Raw genomic sequence first — 18,054 nt, 5'->3', positions numbered from 1 at the left:
ACTTGGTGCTAGCCCTTGGCACATAGGGCATTCCCACACTGCCACAGGGTAGGCCTGTCTGAGGTATCAGTAAGCCAAGTGACCCCCAAACAAAACAGAATGCCCTTGACCTGCAGAGCTTACATTTTAGTGCAGTTGACAAATTGTATGGTACATGGGTTGAGGGCCTGGAAAGGAGGACAAGGTGACTGCAGTTCTTGAGGCCTGTAGCCAGAAAGGTCTGTGAAACCCTCTGGGGTTGTGTGCTCACACGTTAGTGCAGTTGTATGCCATCAAGAACGGAGCTGGCTATAAAGGATTGTGGCATATACCTCTAGATGAAAAAGAATCATTTTAACTCTACATTGGGATTGGCTGGCACTTTAAGTAAGCATCCTAATAGAAAACATGTTTGCCTTTGCCTTTATACAGCTTGATAATGGCGCCCTTCCATCAGCAGTCAACGGGCCTGCTTTCCCCTCAGGACCAACCCTGCCAGGACCACCCAAAATAACTTTGGCTGGGTAAGGATTAAATGCAATCAATTGTAACGTTTTTTTAAAGAGGCTAAGTTGCTTTTGTGTACTTGGGATTTCTTTCTGTACTGTAGAATTAGCCTCACCTGTAAATCTTCCTTGATCCAGAAAGGTTAATTTCCCCTGAGCAGTGTTGCTGGCAAGCTACATGCCTTTATGTTGGCAGCTGAAAGGCCAATCTGTCCCTGCTGTCCTGGGCCGGTGGTTCAGGGCTGGTGGCCACTTCTAGCTGTGTCTTGGTATCATATGGATTCCAGCAGTGCTGGTCTGTTCCATTTTTTGTGGTCATCAATGCAAGTTATGCAGCACCAGCTGCTTAATGTGGAGTCTCCAGAGCTGCTTCTACCCAATCCCTTCTGTGCTGAGAGCCAGCACCTGCTCTGTGGCAGGGTCGCTGCTAAGTCTGTTCTCGTAACTCCAGTGAACATGGGCTGCACTCAGCCAGGACCTTGCCTTGCCGTTTCAAAGTTGTATTTATAACTTCATGTAACTAATTAAACTAACCACACTGGTTGGAGCACTGCTGTGTTCATGTTCATGTACAGTGTTGGCCTGTGGAGATGAGTTGGGCCACAGTCGATGCTGGTGTGAAGAGAGACACCAGGCAAGCTCTTGTGAAATGTGACATGAGGGCCCCTAGTACCCTGTCCTGGCCATGTTCGGTGTGAGGCTAGACGCATCAGGGGCTGGAACAAGTGAGCCAACAGTCATCCACAGGACTCTGGGGCTCTAGGGCTCTGGAGTCAGACAGGAGTTGAGTCCACACTATGGCCTCTGGTATCGCTGGGACCTGCTATGTGAGTTTTAGGAGTGGTTCTTTCAGCTGGCGCAGTGCTGTGTCTGAGGACTTTGAATGAATGAGCTGGGATGAGAATGCAGAGCCATACTTGCTTCACTTTAGCGTCACGACTGGGACGCTATCGTTGCTATGAGGTCATCATAGATGTCATCTCATTGTGCTTGTTAGCGTTTCTGGGTGAGACAAGGGTGTCCTAAACCGATGGCGTCCTAAGCACCCCGCTGGTGGTGCTGTGTGTCTGGCTGCAGAGTGGTCTGAGGTGTCAGGACTGCGCGATGCTCCTTGTGACTTCCTTGTAATCTGGGCCATGTGGTCATCTGTGCCGTACCGCCATGCGCTTCATCGTGTCTAGGACATTCAAGGGAACTTAGTGTTCTCACGCTGTGCCCGCTGAAGCTTAGCCATATCGCAGTTAATGTGCATTTCCACAAAGGAACTCTTTCCTTGGCATCATATTGTTTCTTTTATTTCCGTCCACTTTTCACATATTTTTTTATTTTTAAGTAGTTCTGGGCCTTTTACAAAATGTGTCAGGAACAACATAGTTTTGTGTTTGTATAATTTTGCTGGAACCAAATACTTGAGTCACCATCCCACTACTGAATCTCAACATCCCTAATACTGATAGCATACTAGAACCACTGCCAATATGTGACCCATAAGAAGGGCAGGCAGAGAATGTTGAGTGGCTTTGTTTCATTCCTAGGAGTTTCTAATCAGGAGTACTTAGCAAATGACCTCTTTTTCATAATGCTTCTTTAGCCCTTGTCAGACTTCTACAAGATAACAGGGTCAAACTACGTCTACCAGAAAGGAAACTATCAATCCGGAATGGTTCCAGCATATCTAAGCTACTAGATAACACAGAAGCGGCTTGGTTGGGCCTTATGGTGAACCGTATGGGTTGACCCACTCATTCTCAGAGTTGTGTGGCCACTGGCTAAGTTATTAACCATTTATCCTCTTGGAATAAAAATTCATTTCCTATTGCTCTGATTATCAGTCAGATAATGAGTATGAATCATGATGTGTAGTTGATACTATTACTTTGGGTAACATACTGAATATCATAATAAAGAAGACGAGCCCAAGTCTCTGGATTGTTTTTTCTTTAAAGATGAGCTTTTATCTTGCCTTAGTATAATTTGTTTATAATGCTGCTCTGAGGCAGGGTTTTCAAGGTCTTGATTAATCCTTCTACTCTTTAATTTTTAGCTTAACACTTACAGGATAATCAAGTTATTTAGAGCATGCAAGTTTTTGCCACCTAATTTCCACTGCAGTCCACAGGTCCCCTGCCTGAGCTTCGTGTTCTCTGTTCCTTCTTCATGTTACATCTCTGTTCAGATGTCCTTGTAACTACCAGCAACAAGGCCTACCACTGTAGACATTAGCATCGAAGTCCACCTCTTTCCACAGCAGTTCTCTTTAACCACTTTCATCGTGTTAAACTTCCTGCCTCTGAACATCATTTCAGTTATAGTTCTCAAAAACCATATCCTATGTTATGTTCTCCTACTTTTCAATTGTATATGTCTCATGCCCCCATTATTAAGAGCCTCTTTCAAGATAGATGCTCTGAGTGTAGAAGTTATTATTTCTGGTGTCCTCTGAAGCATTTATCACTTCCTGGCCACAAATTGTCTCTTATTCAAAGAATCCTGGCTCTCCTGACAGTGCATATGCCCCCAGGGTCCTCCCTGTCAGCAGTGTGCAGAGCCTCCCCATAGCTAGACCTGTATTCTCAAGGAAGGGCTTTGCTTCCTTTGCATCGGAAGCACCAGGCTGAGCTGTGCCCAGCTTAGGACAGGTCTGAGAGGGCTGAGGGCAGTTTCAGAGCCTCTCTGGAACAGGCCCAGGTCCGCCTCAATGTGCAAATGCAGGCCCGCTGCCTCTAGCACCCATGAGGACATAAAACCAATTTAGAGGGATACGTCTATTGTAAATGCAATGCAGCATTTACAGACATAATCTTGAAAATGGGAATTATCCCCAGAAGTAACCACTAACAAGTTCTGCTCATGTATCAAGTACCTCACTGTTTATGTCTGTGTGGATATGTGTGTACAGGCACATGCACACCATGTGAAAGAGACAGAAACAGATTAAACAGGCACAGACTGAGACAGGGATGGAAGATGAAAGGCTTGCACAGGTGGAGTCCATGGCGGGGCGGAGCAGCGAGGAGGAGAGTGGTAGGCTTCATGGAGACCAGCGTGGAATGTAGGGGCTCAAGGATGGAAGACAGGCAAAGGCTTTGCTTGTCTTTGGGCATTTGCAGGAATTACAACCATACAGCAAACAGCATGGCATTCATGTGCCAGGTGCTGGTCTCGTTCTTGTAGAAATCCTCAGACCTAAGGAGTCCACGTCCGGAGGTGGCCAGGCCCTGCATAGGCGAAGCCTGTGGCATACTCTTAGGGCACTTTGCCCGGCACCACCTGGGCTTTCTTCCTGTGACCTCCTTTTCGTCACAACTCCCCTCCCCCAGAGCATCGCTGTTTCTGTTCCCAAGCGAGCAGTACTTCTGCATAGTGCTTAGGAAGCTGCCATGGCTGTAGTTAGCAGTATCCAGAGACGCCAGAGGAGGCATTGTTTCCCCTCATCCCTGAAGACCACCGCCAGGCTGTTCTACCCACCCACACTGCAGTTAGGGGGCAGTTATCGAAATCCCTCCCTAAAATGAGAGCGGTTGCCAAGACTACTCAAACACTCACACACGTTGATACTGTTGGTAAGCTACAGTGCAGCAGCTTTACCACTGACAAACAGCAGTGACCTAGGCTTATCTGCTGTCTGCTGTTCTCTGAGGCGTACTTCCCAGTGTTCTGATTTGGTAGGGGGAGGCTGTTTATGGGAGGCATACAGAACAAGGATTTAAATAGGGGAGAAACTGCAGGGAGCATTCTAGAAGTGTGAAAGTGATAGTAACACCCCCTCCCCCTGCCCAGGTCAGCAGGCACATAATGGCATGCCATTTTCATAATTAGACGCCTGTAGATAATACCTATAATTGGCTGGTGTGAGATTCTTAGTGTTTGTTCAGAAACACCAGTTTTTAGCTAATCTTCTTATTAAAGGGTAACCATCTGAATACATTTTCTTTTTTAATCTTTATAGAGTAACTCTTAGTTCATGGGACACAAAGTCTAGAAAGCCATGTAACTGTACCAAATCCCAGTGTCTGAAATTGTAAGTAATCACAAATCCTTCATTATTAAATATGAATAAGGTGTTTAGAAGTCAGTAAGTAGAGTGCAGTGTAGACGAATTGGAATGGCAAGCCGTGTGCATGCTGCAGTTGTCAGCGGCAGTTTCCTAACGCAGATCGCACATTTAAATCTGAGCAGGGAGGAATCACACTAGCTTGAACCTGTTTCCAATCCCTTAGCCAGTTCAAACCAAGAACGGCACTGCTCGTACTCTTGGGGGGTGGTGGGGGGAGGAGGTAGATGTCATTTTCTTGGTTGTGGTTTACAAACACCATCAGTCTACTCTGGCAAGGGCTAATTGGATCTTGTTGAGCATTAACTGTAACATTTCCACACCCTACTTTCTAAAAAGCCTGAGAATTGGTTTATTCTCTATTGAAATTTTATCAGAAAGGTCTGCCCCTAGGGTGGCAGCTTCTTCCCAGGAGGCTCAGTTCAGGGGGCGGTAGGGAAGGCTGTCCTTCAGAATCTTGGGTGGAAGAAGACAGTATGGCCAAAATCGGAGGCCACGCTGTGAACTTCCGCTCCTTTCAACCTGTCAGAATCTGTAATGTGTTGCCTGCTCTGCACTCAGCTCTTGCCAGGGCTGCTGCTTTCTTACCTAATGCCTGCCTAGCTTTAGTTCCATGTTGGAAGGGGAGAGCGTGTCCTAGTGCAATGTCTGACAACCCTAACCATAGTCTCCACACAATTTCTCCATTGCAGAGCTCCACCGCGGTCGCTGAGAGCTCCATTGATGGGACAGTGATGTGGGTGCCCACGGGTAAAACCCAGAAGGAAGTCTGAAACTTGTCCACAAAACAAAACTGAAAAGACAAACATTGATGGTTTAAAAATTAATGCTGAAATCTGAGGGTGACTGAAACTATTGAGTTGCCACTGGGTTGACCTGTGAATGTGAGCCACGTGAGGCAGCTGATCAGGAAAGCATAGAAGTGCAGCTGTGGGTGAGGAGCGAGGAGGTGGGAGCGCAGAGGCAAAGCGGCAGGGCAGGGTCTCGTGTGGACAGAGCTGCTCTGCTGCTGGCCAGGTTGGGGGACTGGCAGGTCAGCGCGGGTACAAACTGTAACTAGGCTTTTCTTAATTTGAATGTATTTGAAACAATGATTTGTTTCATAATTAGCTTTTAAATGTGTCCACTGTAAAATGTATTTTCATGAAAGATCAGAGAGCCGCAATGTAATGTTAGATTCTAAGGCTTTGCACAATAATTTCATAGGGCAAGAGAGACTCTCCCCTGGGAGGAAGGGTGTTCTTCCTCTCCTAGGACTTCAGGAAGTAGGAGGTGGTTACATACCATGGACCAGATGTTTTTCAGGACGGGTTTAATTGACCCGTTTATATTAGCTTTGTTTGAACAGATCCAAACTCTCGGCTTTTAAAGTATCTTCCATTCCAGTTTTTGCTGACATGTTGAATAGGTCTGGTTGGGAGCTGTTGTTCTACTATTTGTCTATGTTTTATTATCTTGGCTTTTTTGAGACAAGGTCTCTGTGTGTAGCCCAGGCTGGCTTAGAACTCACAAGCCTCCTGCCTCAGTTTCCCATGTGCTGGCATCACAGTGTATATCACCATGCCTAGATCCTTTCTGAACTTTTTTTTTAACCCTAAGATTTCAGTTATTAAGCAGTCTTCCTTATTGCTACTTTCCTGTGGTCTTTTGTCTCTGACTAACTAGATTAACTATTGACACCAGAATCCTGTGGAATACAAAGTCAAGTCAGAATGGTATTTTTATAGTCTTCTGTTGCTTGCTTATTTGTTTGGTTACATAGTTACCTTATAGCTGTACCTTATAGTTGTACCTTATAGCTTACAATTCTCATATTTCAAGACCCTGCTTCTCTCCTCTCCATCTGCTATTTATTGGGTTTTACTGATTGTTCTTGTGATTGTGTGTGTGTGTGTGTGAGAGAGAGAGAGAGAGACAGAGACAGAAACAGAGACAGAGAGAGACAGAGAGACAGAGAGAGAGAGACAGAGACAGAGAGAGTGTGTGTGTTTGCTTTTACCTGGTGCTAACTTGGACATTGTAAAATTTTGGCTAAGATTTTTTCTTTTCGGCAGCACAGTATGACTGTAAATATCAAGCGAGTCCTCCCTCCTCCAGCCAACACCCAGGGACACTTGTCTTTGCTATTTGTCAGCAGGGCATTGAGTCCCTACACACACACACACGCACACGCACACACGCACACGCACACATGCACATATGCACATAACATACCCATATACAGATTCAGGGAGCAGACTCCCCGCTCTGAGTGTGCCCCCAGCCTTTGGGTTATACGGAACAGTCTGTGATGTACTGGTGTCTGTTTGCTCTTATAGCTGTTGTCCCCTTTCCTTCGGTAAAACTAAAGCCTCTGACTGTTGGGACCAGTAGACACCCTCATGAAGCTGTAGCCTTCAGTTTAGCTTGCCTTCGGAATCTCTGCTTCTGTTTTTATTTTTTATTCTCCAAGAAGTTTCCTTATTTACACACACACACACACACACACACACACACACACTGACACACTGTCTCATGCCTATAATCCCTGCTACTTGGGAGGCAGTAGAAGAAGGGTCAAGGTGGTTTGAGGCCAGCCCAGTCGAAAATTTAGCAAAACCCCGTTTCAACAAAAAAGGATGCACGTGAGATCTCACCTTACGTGGGTGGCACGAATAAGAGGATCATGATTCAAGGTGACCTGGCATTAAAAAAAACCCACAAGACTGGTTAGAAAGCAAAAGGGGTTGGAAGAGTGGCACAAGTGGTAGAGCGCCTGCCTGGCAAGCGTGAGGGACGGAACCCAAGCCAGCTCAAAGATAGATCTAAAATGTTTAAAATATTGATTGATTGATTGATTGATTGAGACAAGGTCTCATTATGTAACCCCTCCTGCCTCACCTGCTAGGATTACAGGTGTGCACTACCACATCCAGTGGTATTTTAAATAACTATTTTATTTAACTATTTTAACTATTTGAATATTTTGATAACTTTTATATTAGATGATTTGTCAGAATGGTCAATGAATTAAGAATTGGCAGGCACTGATGGCTCACATCTGTAATCCTAGCTACTCAGGAGGCTGAGATCTGAGGATGACTGTTTGAAGCCAGCCTGGGCAGAAAAGTCCATGAGACTTTTCTCCAGTTAACCACCAAAAAGCCAAAAGTGAAGCTGTGATTCAGTGGTAGAGTGCTAGCTTTGAGAAAAACCAAACAAATAAAAAACTTCAAGGGCAGGCTGGGAAGGTGGCTGAGTGGCAGAGTGCTTGCCTTGTATGCCTGAGGCCCTGGGGTCGATTCCTCAGCACCACATAAACAGATAAAAGCCAGAAGTGGAGCTGTGGCTCAAGTGGTAGGGCACTAGCCTTGTGCTGAATAGCTGAGGGACAGTGCTCAGGCCCAGAGTTCAAGACCCACGACTGACAAAACAAAAACTCAAGGGCAGCACCCAGGTCCTGAGTTCAAGTCCTAGGAGCCCTAGAAGTGACAGAAGAAAAGAAAAGAGAAAGAAGGAAAGAAGGAAGGAAGGGAGGGCGGGCGGAAGGGAGGGGAGGGAGGGAAGACAGGAGGAAGGGAGGGAAGGAAGGAAGATGGAAGGAAGGGAGGGAGGAAGGAAAGAAGGAAGGAAAAGAAAATATGAAGAACATGTGTCCTCATGGGGCTCCGCTGTAGGATGGAATGTGCCTGTGGCAGGGAACCTAGCACAGGGCAGAAGATTAGAGCCCAAGCTGAGCTGGCCAGCCCTGCTCTCAAGAAATCTGATACTGGACACACTGTTACAGCCCTGAGTTCAAATCCAGAAAAGCCAAAATCCTACAATCCCCAGGTTAGAGACATGCGCCATTAGAGTTCTTCTAAAGATGTTACAAGTTTGTTTTTGTTAATGAATCAACACAACTGCAGCAAAATTTTGTGAATGGAAAGCTCATTGTCAGCAGCTATAGCTGATGTGCACTGGTCTGGCTGTACGTCCTCGGTGCTGCAGGCTGGTGAATGTACCTGTGGGGCTTTTAGAGCATGCTGTGTCCTATATTGTCGGCACCACACCCAGTCGAGGTGTTTTTAAACAAGATTTTTTTTTTTTTTTTGGTCCAGTTGTGGGGCCTGAACTCTGGGCCTGGGCGCTGTCCCTCAGCTCTTCAGCTCAAGGCTAGTGCTCTACCACTTGAGCGTCAGCCCCACTTCTGGCTTTTTCTGCTTATGTGGTGATGAGGAATTGAACCCAGGGCCTCAGGCATGCAAGGCAAGCACTCTACCACTGAGCCACCTTCCCAGCCCCTACACAAGATATATCTTTGTTTTTTTATGTTGTTGGTGTTGTACTGCTTAATAAAGTACATTATCTACCCCTCATACACAGACTTCTCCCTTTTTATATAGCTCTCAAAGTATCCTTAAGGTAGGGCTTGCTTGCTTGTTGATAAAACCTTGCCTGCACAACTCTAAGGTATCTTGGGATTAGAGTGGGAAAGATGGATTACCTGTTCATTTTCTGTTTTCTTTAAACTTTGTATTTCTTCTTGAGTTTTCATATTTTTCTTGAAAAGTATTGAATTCTTTACCTTTTCAAATGAATTATGTAGCCTTTTATTCAAAAACTTCTCTGGCTGGGCCCTGGTGGCTCATAACTGTAATCCTAGCTACTCAGGAGGCTGAGATCTGAGGATTGTAGTTCAAAGTCAGCTAGGGCAGGGAAGTCCACAAGACTCTTATCTTCAATTAAGCACCAAAAAAAAAAAAAAAAAAAAAAAAAGCCAAAAGTGGAGTTGTGATTCAAGGCACTAGCCTTGAGCAAAACATCTCAAGGACAGTGCCCAGCCCTGATTTCTTATCAGGACCAGCACAAAACAAAAGCAAAATAAAACTACCTCTGCCTCTGTAGTTGTAGCCCTTTTAATTTTCTCATTTTATTCTGCCATTGATTACTCGTGCTTTTTTTGGACCAGCCTCATGACATATCTATTTTGTACATCTTCTCAGAGCCCCAGTTTTTGGTTTTATTGTTTCTCTTGCTTGCATTTGTTCCCAATTACATGAAGTACATTAATTTTTCCCTCTTAACTATTCTCTCCCTTCTGTCTTTATTATTTCACATTCATGTTTTGCCAGAATTTTGTGTTACCTTCTTATTTTCAATCTTTTTATTATTTTTAACATGTATTTAAAGCTACGAATTACTCCTATGTACAGCTTTGCTGAATCCTAGAAGAGTGAATAAAGGGCGTTCATTGTCATTCACTCAAAATAATTTTGTAACCTTTGTTGTAATGCTCTTTTTACCTTATGAATTACTTAGATATACTCTTCAAAGTATTCAAATGTGTATATATGCATATATGTGTATTATTTATGTATTTTAAGTATAATTTTATTGTTATCAAGGTTTTGTATAGAGGGGTTACCATTTTATAAGTGAAGTAATGAGCACATTTCTTTTTTGGACAATGTCACCCCTTTATGTACTTTAAAACTACATTCTTATTGTTAATTTTTAAATTAAATTACACTAGTCAGATAGTGTTATCTTGTATGTTACAGTTCTTTGAAGTTAATGAAGATTTCCTCTATAATCCTTAATCTATTTTGGAAATATTTGTTAATTAAAATATATATTCTCTATTCATTGGGGTACAGTTATCTATCCCTTAGCTCATCTGTTAATTTTATTGTTTAAATATAGTAAATGATTGTTAAATATATGTGTTCTATCTATTTTTGATAAGTGTTAAGATCTTTTACTTGAAGTTGTAAGCTTGTTTGTTTCTTATATTCCATTTCCAATACCAGTTTGGGGTGTTTATTTTGAGTCTGTCAAATGGAGGGGACACAGTTGTTGTTAATGTCTTTTTGATGATCCTTCCATCGGTGTTCATCATTATACCTTGTACCCCAATGCTTCTGCCTTAGACTCTTTGTCTAACATGAATGTTTTTTCAGCCAACACTGACCACTGCCACTTAGATGCCCTTTTTATGTGTTGGTTACAGGTGTGTCTCCTGTACATTAAACATAGCTGGATTTTAAAAAGCAAATAATCCATTTTAATGGTTTTCTTTCACCTGTTGGCATTTTCATGTAATTATTGGTATAGCTGGACTTGTTTTGTGCCATCCTATTTTTCAAGTTTTAAATTTTAACCATTTAAGTTTTTTCATGTAAATGGCAGCCTTCCATTTATTCTTCTCTGCTCCCTACTTTTAAAAATTGTGGTAAAATAAGTTATTACATAAAATCGACTGTTGCAACCCTTTGTAAGTGTGTGATTAAGTGTTACTAAGACATGCACAGCTGTCTGGTGACTCACCCCTGTCATCCTCAACGCTCAGGCTGAGGTGAGAGGGCTGAACGCTCAAGGGCAGCCTTGGCTGTATAGTGAGACCCTGCCTCAAAATAAACAAATAAAGACATGCTCGATGTTGACAACGTTGGCCCACCGCCATCCACTTCCAGGTGTTTCCATCAGCCCAGTCCCTTTCCCTGGCTCTGGTGCCTCTGTTCTACTGTCTGTCTCTGAATTGTCTCTTCTAGCAACCGCACCTGTGTCTGCTCTTTTGTGGCTTCTGTTTCCCAGCTACCATCGTGCTGCGGCACGCGTCAGTGCTTCACTCCTTTTTCCATTGTTCACACTACATTTTACAATATGTTCTGTTGGTGGACACGGGTTGTCTCCAGTGCTGCCGTGAACACTGGGGTACGTGTCTGCCTAGCAGTTGTTTGGGGTACACCCAGGCATGATCGCTGGGCCTCAGGATCATTCCAGGCAGAACATTTTGAAGAACCGCATTGTCTTCCACAGCAGGGGCACAACTTGCACTGCTGCCTGGAGCGCATGGTCCGCCTTGCTTTTCTCTTGGCTTCTTTTTGCCTCACAAGTGGTTTAGGGAATCTGCACTGATGGTGAAGCAGGGGAACTGAGGTGAGGTCAGTCCAGCGGCTTGCTTCCTTCCCTAGGCGTGGGTCAGACAGGAGGTGCCTGCTCAGGCAGGGCTGGTGACATGAGGGAAGCGTGTGCTAGCAGTTTCTTACCCACAGATCTGTTCATGGCACAAATTCTTTGGGACAGCCATGATTGTAGGCACAGGGAGAGCACCAGTGAGCCAGTCGCACAACTGCGTCCAAGTACTTGGCAGGTGTGTTGAGAAAGTGTGGCAGTGAAGGGCTTTGCCAAGACAGTTCATTAGGTCAAGGTGAGTGGGAACAGCTGCCCAGAAGGTTCCAGGCAGGGAGACAGCAGGTGCAAAACCTTCCCTGTGACAGAGAGAGAGAGTAGGGTAGCTGGACCTCAGACCAGAAAGGCAGCAGTCCTGCGCACTATTTACATGATGCTCCCCAACTTGCCATGGGTTGTGTCCCAGGAAACCTGGCGCAAGTTGAAACTATCATAGATCAAAAACACATTAAAGCTGGGCACCAGTGGCTCACCTGTAATCTGAGGACTCAGAACTCTTAAGATTTGAGGATCATGGTTTGAAGCCAAGCCACTAAAGTCTGTGGAATTTTTTTTCTCTCTCTCTTAGTTTACCTAGGTATATCTAGATCACATATACAGTTTTAAAAATCCATTTATTGTACAATTGTCATGACCAAAAGTATTTCTCTGACAATGTTTCTTCATTTCCTCTTCTTCAAAACCTTCAGTACTTTTAATGTTTGCCTCAATAGCCCTAAGCAATGGGCCTGAACCTCCCCCTGGCGCCCAAATATAAAGATGCTACATCTAGGTTGAGTTCACTACTGTGTTCAGTGCTAGGTATGAGCTTACATTACCTTTCCCCTTCTTTCCTAGAGCTCTCTATTTCTGGAAGTCTTTGTTTTTTATATGGTGGGGCTTCTGGTCCGACCTGCTGCTGCCGTCTATCAATTTTTATGTTTTATTGATTCTAGTTTATGTAAATCTTTAAAAATGTTCATCTCTGTGATCAGTCATTTTCTAGAATATCTTCTTTAGAGGCTGGTTTCCTCAGTGTCTTGTTCTTACTGAGGAATTCAGCCCTGGTTTGATCTCCTCAGGCCGCAGGCGCGTCTCCCTCCTAGCTTTCTTCCCTCCCATCCCCTCATCAGCCTGTGCTTCTGTAGCCTGTCCGTCACACTGGGAGGTCCCTTGCTTGTCCGCTGGCCTTTGGGGGGTGATCTGCTCATGTGAAGGGTGAGGCGTGGGCTGACTGGGCAATTCAGGGTGACTTGTTGAGGCTCACAGTGGCTTCAGGGTGAAGGGATGCAGCCATGCTGGGGAACCCAGTGTCAACCTCTCTAGGTATTTCCTCTTGGGCTGGCTTTACCTACCTCTTGCCGGAATTTCAGAAGCTGAATAGGAAAAGAAACGTAGGGCCTCGCCTCCTGCCTTTTTCATATTGCAGCACCCCACTCTTCCATCATTGTACCCAGAGATGCTTGCTAAGCTTTGCCACGTGGTGGTAGGAATCACCAGTGCCAGGTACAGAGAGGGCTGTGGACTCGGGGCCTGCTGCACAAAGCAGTAGCCCTGGCTCCTCTGAGCCCTTCAGGTGTACCCCCTCATCTGCCCCAACGGTGCCCAAAGCTGCCTCGCGGCTCTTCCTGCTGATGCAGGGCTTCTCCTCTGCCCTTCGCACACTACAGCACCCAGTCCCATGCCCACTTCCCACTGTTACACCTCCTGTCACTATCTCCTCCCTTCTTTCCATCCTGGCAGCCCACAAAAGACCTGTGTGGTGCCCCAAAGATCAACTGTTTCTATTCTTGCCTTGCTTTATTTATTTTTTTTTTTAAGTTTCTGAAACTGGGACTCAAACTCAGTATCTAATGCTTTCGCTCATTGCCTGGTGCTCTACCACCTGAGCACTCTCAGCCGCTCCATTCTTCCCTTGCCTGTTTCCAGTCCCCCAGCAGGTGGCCCCCTTCAGGCATCCTCATTTAGATGGGGGTACTCTGGCCTAACTCACCTTTCATAGCCCAAACTTTGTTCCCTTTCTCCTGTCTAAACAGCTTGTGTGTGGGCAAGCTCTGAGTCTCCGGGGAGCTAGGTGCCAGGACTACCTTAGGCCACAGGCTCGCCTCTCTGCTGGCCTCTCTGCGGGCCTCTCTGCTGGCCTCTCTGCTGGCCTCTCTGCAGACCTCTCTGCGGGCCTCTCTGCTGGCCTCTCTGCGGGTCTCTCTGCGGGTCTCTCTGCTGGCCTCTCTGCGGGTCTCTCTGCGGGTCTCTCTGCTGGCCTCTCTGCTGGCCTCTCTGCGGGTCTCTCTGCAGGCCTCTCTGCGGGCCTCTCTGCGGGCCTCTCTGCGGGCCTCTCTGCTGGTCTCTCTGCGGGCCTCTCTGCGGGCCTCTCTGCTGGCCTCTCTGCGGGTCTCTCTGCGGGCCTCTCTGCTGGCCTCTCTGCTGGCCTCTCTGCTGGCCTCTCTGTGGGCCTCTCTGCGGGCCTCTCTGCTGGCCTCTCTGCGGGCCTCTCTGCTGGTCTCTCTGCGGGCCTCTCTGCGGGCCTCTCTGCGGGCCTCTCTGCTGGCCTCTCTGCGGGTCTCTCTGCGGGCCTCTCTGCTGGCCTCTCTGATGGCCTCTCTGTGGGCCTCTCTGCGGGCCTCTCTGCGGGCCTCTCTGCTGGCCTCTCTGCTGGCCTCTCTGCTGGCCTCTCTGCGGGCCTCTCTGCTGGCCTCTCTGCTGGCCTCTCTGCGGGCCTCTCTGCTGGTCTCTCTGCGGGCCTCTCTGCAGGCCTCTCTGCTGGTCTCTCTGCTGGCCTCTCTGCTGGCCTCTCTGCGGGCCTCTCTGCTGGTCTCTCTGCGGGCCTCTCTGCGGGCCTCTCTGCTGGTCTCTCTGCGGGTCTCTCTGTGGGTCTCTCTGCGGGCCTCTCTGAGGGCCTCTCTGCGGGTCTCTCTGAGGGCCTCTCTGCTGGCCTCTCTGCGGGCCTCTCTGAGGGCCTCTCTGCGGGTCTCTCTGAGGGCCTCTCTGCTGGCCTCTCTGAGGGCCTCTCTGCGGGCCTCTCTGCTGGCCTCTCTGCTGGCCTCTCTGCGGGCCTCTCTGCGGGCCTCTCCTGATCGCGGTTCTCCTGCTGCCTTGACACGCGTTTAACCAATATTATGGAACACTATGAATTGTGCCCGAGACCCCCACCGAGGGTTCTGCAGACATCTTGTCCCCGAGTGCCAGGCACAGGGTCTTCCTGTATCCACTGTGGTGAGGACATGGGTTCACTCAGTTCACTGTCTGTGTTTCCCCCACAATGGCAGGCTAAAGCCAGGTTCCTTCTTCCCAGGTGATCACCTGTACCAGACAACGTGGGGAGCAGTGGTCGATTCCTCACACTCCTCCCTTCCTCCCCACAGACGGAAGCCGTGGAGTGGCTGGTGGGCTTCCTGGCACTGCTGGCAGTGCAGGTGTAGGCAGGGTCTCAGGAGTCCCTATCTCAAAGCTGACGTTGGGTGTTTTCCCACATTGAGAAAAGTAAGCCCAGCTTGTGGATACCTCTGTGTGCAGCATGGGCGTCTGATGGGGGAGGGGAGCAGTAAGTGGGACAGGAGCCACAGGGCACGTGGACCTCCTCACAGCGTTGCAGTCACAGAGCTGTTAGGAGGGATCTCCAAGGGTGAGCAGCCCTTGCAGGACACCATGCCTCACCCAGGCCTCTCCTCCTCCTCTCCCACTCGCTCGTGGATCCTGTGTGTCTACTCTTCCCCTTCAGTTATTCTTTGATAAACCCTACTCACTAGCTTATGTGCTTCAGGGGAAATGACAGGACACTGGGGCTGGAAGCCATGGACAGCAGCGGCGGACATCTTCCAGGATGTTGGTTTAAGTTTTGCAAAATCCTGTGTTGTTCACCAACAGCTTTAGCTAGTTTCTCTTTTTCTGGCTTAGACACAGCAAGACAGTATCCCTACTGATCTACTTTTCATATACAAAAGAAGCCAGAAGGCAGCCCCTGAGTGAAGTTGCTGTGCGGCGGCATGGCGCGGTCCCTTTCCTGCCTGTGTGCCCCTCCCTGACCTCCAGCCGCCAGGCCTGGAACTCACGCTGCTGTTCTCTTCACAGGTACTGCGACTGCTTTGCCAGTGGGGACTTTTGCAACAACTGCAATTGTAATAATTGTTGCAACAATTTGCGCCATGAAATCGAACGGTTTAAAGCCATTAAGGTAATCAATTTTAAAAGCATTTAAAAATGTGTGAGATGTTCAAGCCAAGCGCTGGTAGCTCACGCCTGGAATCCTAGCTACTCAGGAGGCTGAGCTCTGAGGATCACAGTTCAAAGCCAGCCCGGGCAGGAACATCCATAAGACTCTTTTATGTCCAATTAACCACCAAAAAAAAAAAAAAAACCCAAAAAACAAACAACAACAAAAAAATCCCTAAAACCAGAAGTGGCGCTGTGGCTCAAAGTGATAGAGCACTAGCCTTGAGTGAGAGCCAAGGGAGAGTGCCCAGGCCCTGAGTTCAAGCCCCACGACTGACAAAAGAAAAAAGTGTATAATGTTCATAAAATGATCTCCAGAGATCCCTCATTTCATTACTGGGAAAACCCAAGGTGTTGAAGAGCACATTCATTGGTTCTGATCCTGTTATTGGCATGTGGTACCATTTCAAGGAACAGGGAAAGATCTTTATCCCCTGCCAGCACTGGGTAGTTTCAGGATTCTCATTCAGAAACACGTTTGAGGCTTGGTGACTTGGGCTGAGTAGCTTGAGTGGTAGTGGTAATATGGGAAAGAGAGACCATCCTCCACAAAGACAGTGTCACCAGAAGCAGGTGAAGGTTAGTAACATTTCCCTTTAAAAGTAGAGACTCGGTCCAATTAACCACTCCCAAACTGGAAGTGGTGCTGTGGCCCAAGTAGTAGAGCACTAACCTTGATCACAAAAAGGCTCAAGGACAGTGCCCAGGCCCTGAGTTCAAGCCCCACAACCCAAACCAACAAGAACAAGAACAAAAAGTAGAGGCTTCACTTAGGGTCCTTGACCTTGACTGCAGAATAAGAATTTCTGGACAAGTCACAATGGTACGAAAACTTGGCAGAGCATTAGTGAGTACACAAGCAAGCAGGCAAGCGGACAGACAGGCAGGAAGGCAGGGACACACTGACAGAGTAGCGCTCTGCTCTCCAAGGGAGAGACACACAGCTCTTTGGCTGTCAGGAGTGTTTATGTGCTAAAGCGGGGAGTCTGACTTAAAGATAGGAAAAAATAGGAGTTTATCTTTGTTCTCGGTCACTCTTGGTGTTATTTCTAAGTTTTTGGCTCTTGTTTACCATTTGGTTATTTGGCGTTTTGGGGAGCATTTCTGTCAGGAAGGTATACACCCCATCAAATAGCTCTCAGGAAGGAATGCATCATGTTGTCTCTCTTTGAAGCAAAGATAGTGCTTCTGTGTTTCTAAATGCCTGTTTCTGAGTTCCTTTACCAGGCCTCATTTTCCTCCATTTATCCCACCTCAACACGACACACTCAGCCTCACATGTGAGCAGCCGCGGGTGGAGACGGGAATGGACTATCCTGAAGCACAATGGACTTCTGCGTGCTCAAGACCTCCCTGCTGGAGGCTCAAGCCGCTGGAGCCTGCCCATACTCCTTTGCGGGAACAGGAAGATCTCCATGGGGAGGGGGTGACAGCCAGGAGCTGTGGCCTCTCCAGGGAGGGCCCGCGCCCCGCCCGTGCAAATGGGACCAATGGTGTGCCGTTGCTGGATTGTTTATTTTCCCTAAAGTAATTTCTCTCTTGAGTTATGGGATAATCACGCAGGATATTGATTTTGCTTTAGCCAGACCCATATGACAGAGGAAACTTAGGCTGCCTCTAAGTGACTTCAGAAGAGTCACAATTTATTTTGAGGTAAAATATAGAGCAAAAGTTTTATTTTGGAAGTTAGAATTTCCATGCATTGCTGATAGGACTATAAATTGGTATGGCTACTTGGAAACGTCTTTGGCAAATAGCTAGTAACAGGTAAATCTTTTTTTTTTTTTTTTTTTGTCGGTCATGGGGCCTGAACTCTGGGCCTGGGCGCTGTCCCTCAGCTCTTCAGCTCAAGGCGAGCGCTCTACCACTTGAGCTACAGCGCCACTTCCGGTTTTCTGGTGGTTTATTGGAGATAGGAGTCTCACGGTCTCTCCTGCCCGGGCTGGCTTTGAACCGCGATCCTCAGATCTCAGCCTCCTGAGTAGCTAGGATTACAGGCGTGAGCCACCAGCGCCCGGCTTTAGTAAATCTTTGTCTAGACTATGACCCATCACTTGCTTTCCTGAAGTTATAGCCAGGAGCCAGGGGTCAGCAGCTCATGCTTATAATCTGAACTACTCAGGAGGCTGAGATCTGAGGATCAAGAGTTGAAGCTGGCCTGGGCAGGAGCGTCTGTGACGCTTTTATTTGCAATTAACCACCTAAAAGCTGTGGGGAAAAAAAATTGGAGCTGTGGCTCAAGTGGTAGAGCACAAGTCTATCAAGTGCAAGGTCCTAAGTTCACACCCTATGTCAGAAAAGAGAGAGGAGGAAGGAAGGAAGGAAGGAAGAAAAAGAAAGAAAAAAGAAAAGAAAGAAAGGAAGAAAGGAAGGTAGGAAGGAAGGAAAGAAAGG

General features: G+C 47.0%; 1 protein-coding gene across 3 annotated transcripts in view; it reads left to right on the top strand.

The window, feature by feature from the left end:
• The window catches only part of Tesmin (testis expressed metallothionein like protein), a 30,488-nt gene that overhangs the window by 5,757 nt on the left and 6,677 nt on the right, over positions 1-18,054 (top strand). For 2 of the 3 annotated variants that reach the window (XM_070009575.1, XM_070009576.1), the window contains exons 6-8: positions 412-503; positions 4,435-4,506; positions 15,520-15,622. In XM_070009575.1, the coding sequence (XP_069865676.1) occupies positions 412-503; positions 4,435-4,506; positions 15,520-15,622 (267 nt within the window). The remainder of the gene's footprint in view (positions 1-411; positions 504-4,434; positions 4,507-15,519; positions 15,623-18,054) is intronic. The other variant, XM_070009577.1, reaches the window with a different exon arrangement.

Source organism: Dipodomys merriami, unplaced genomic scaffold, assembly GCF_024711535.1.
Source record: "Dipodomys merriami isolate MVZ:Mamm:240054 unplaced genomic scaffold, mDipMer1.0.p SCAF_78, whole genome shotgun sequence".
NCBI classification, from domain to species: Eukaryota; Metazoa; Chordata; class Mammalia; order Rodentia; family Heteromyidae; genus Dipodomys; species Dipodomys merriami.
This window is presented reverse-complemented; position numbering and strand designations above follow the sequence as displayed.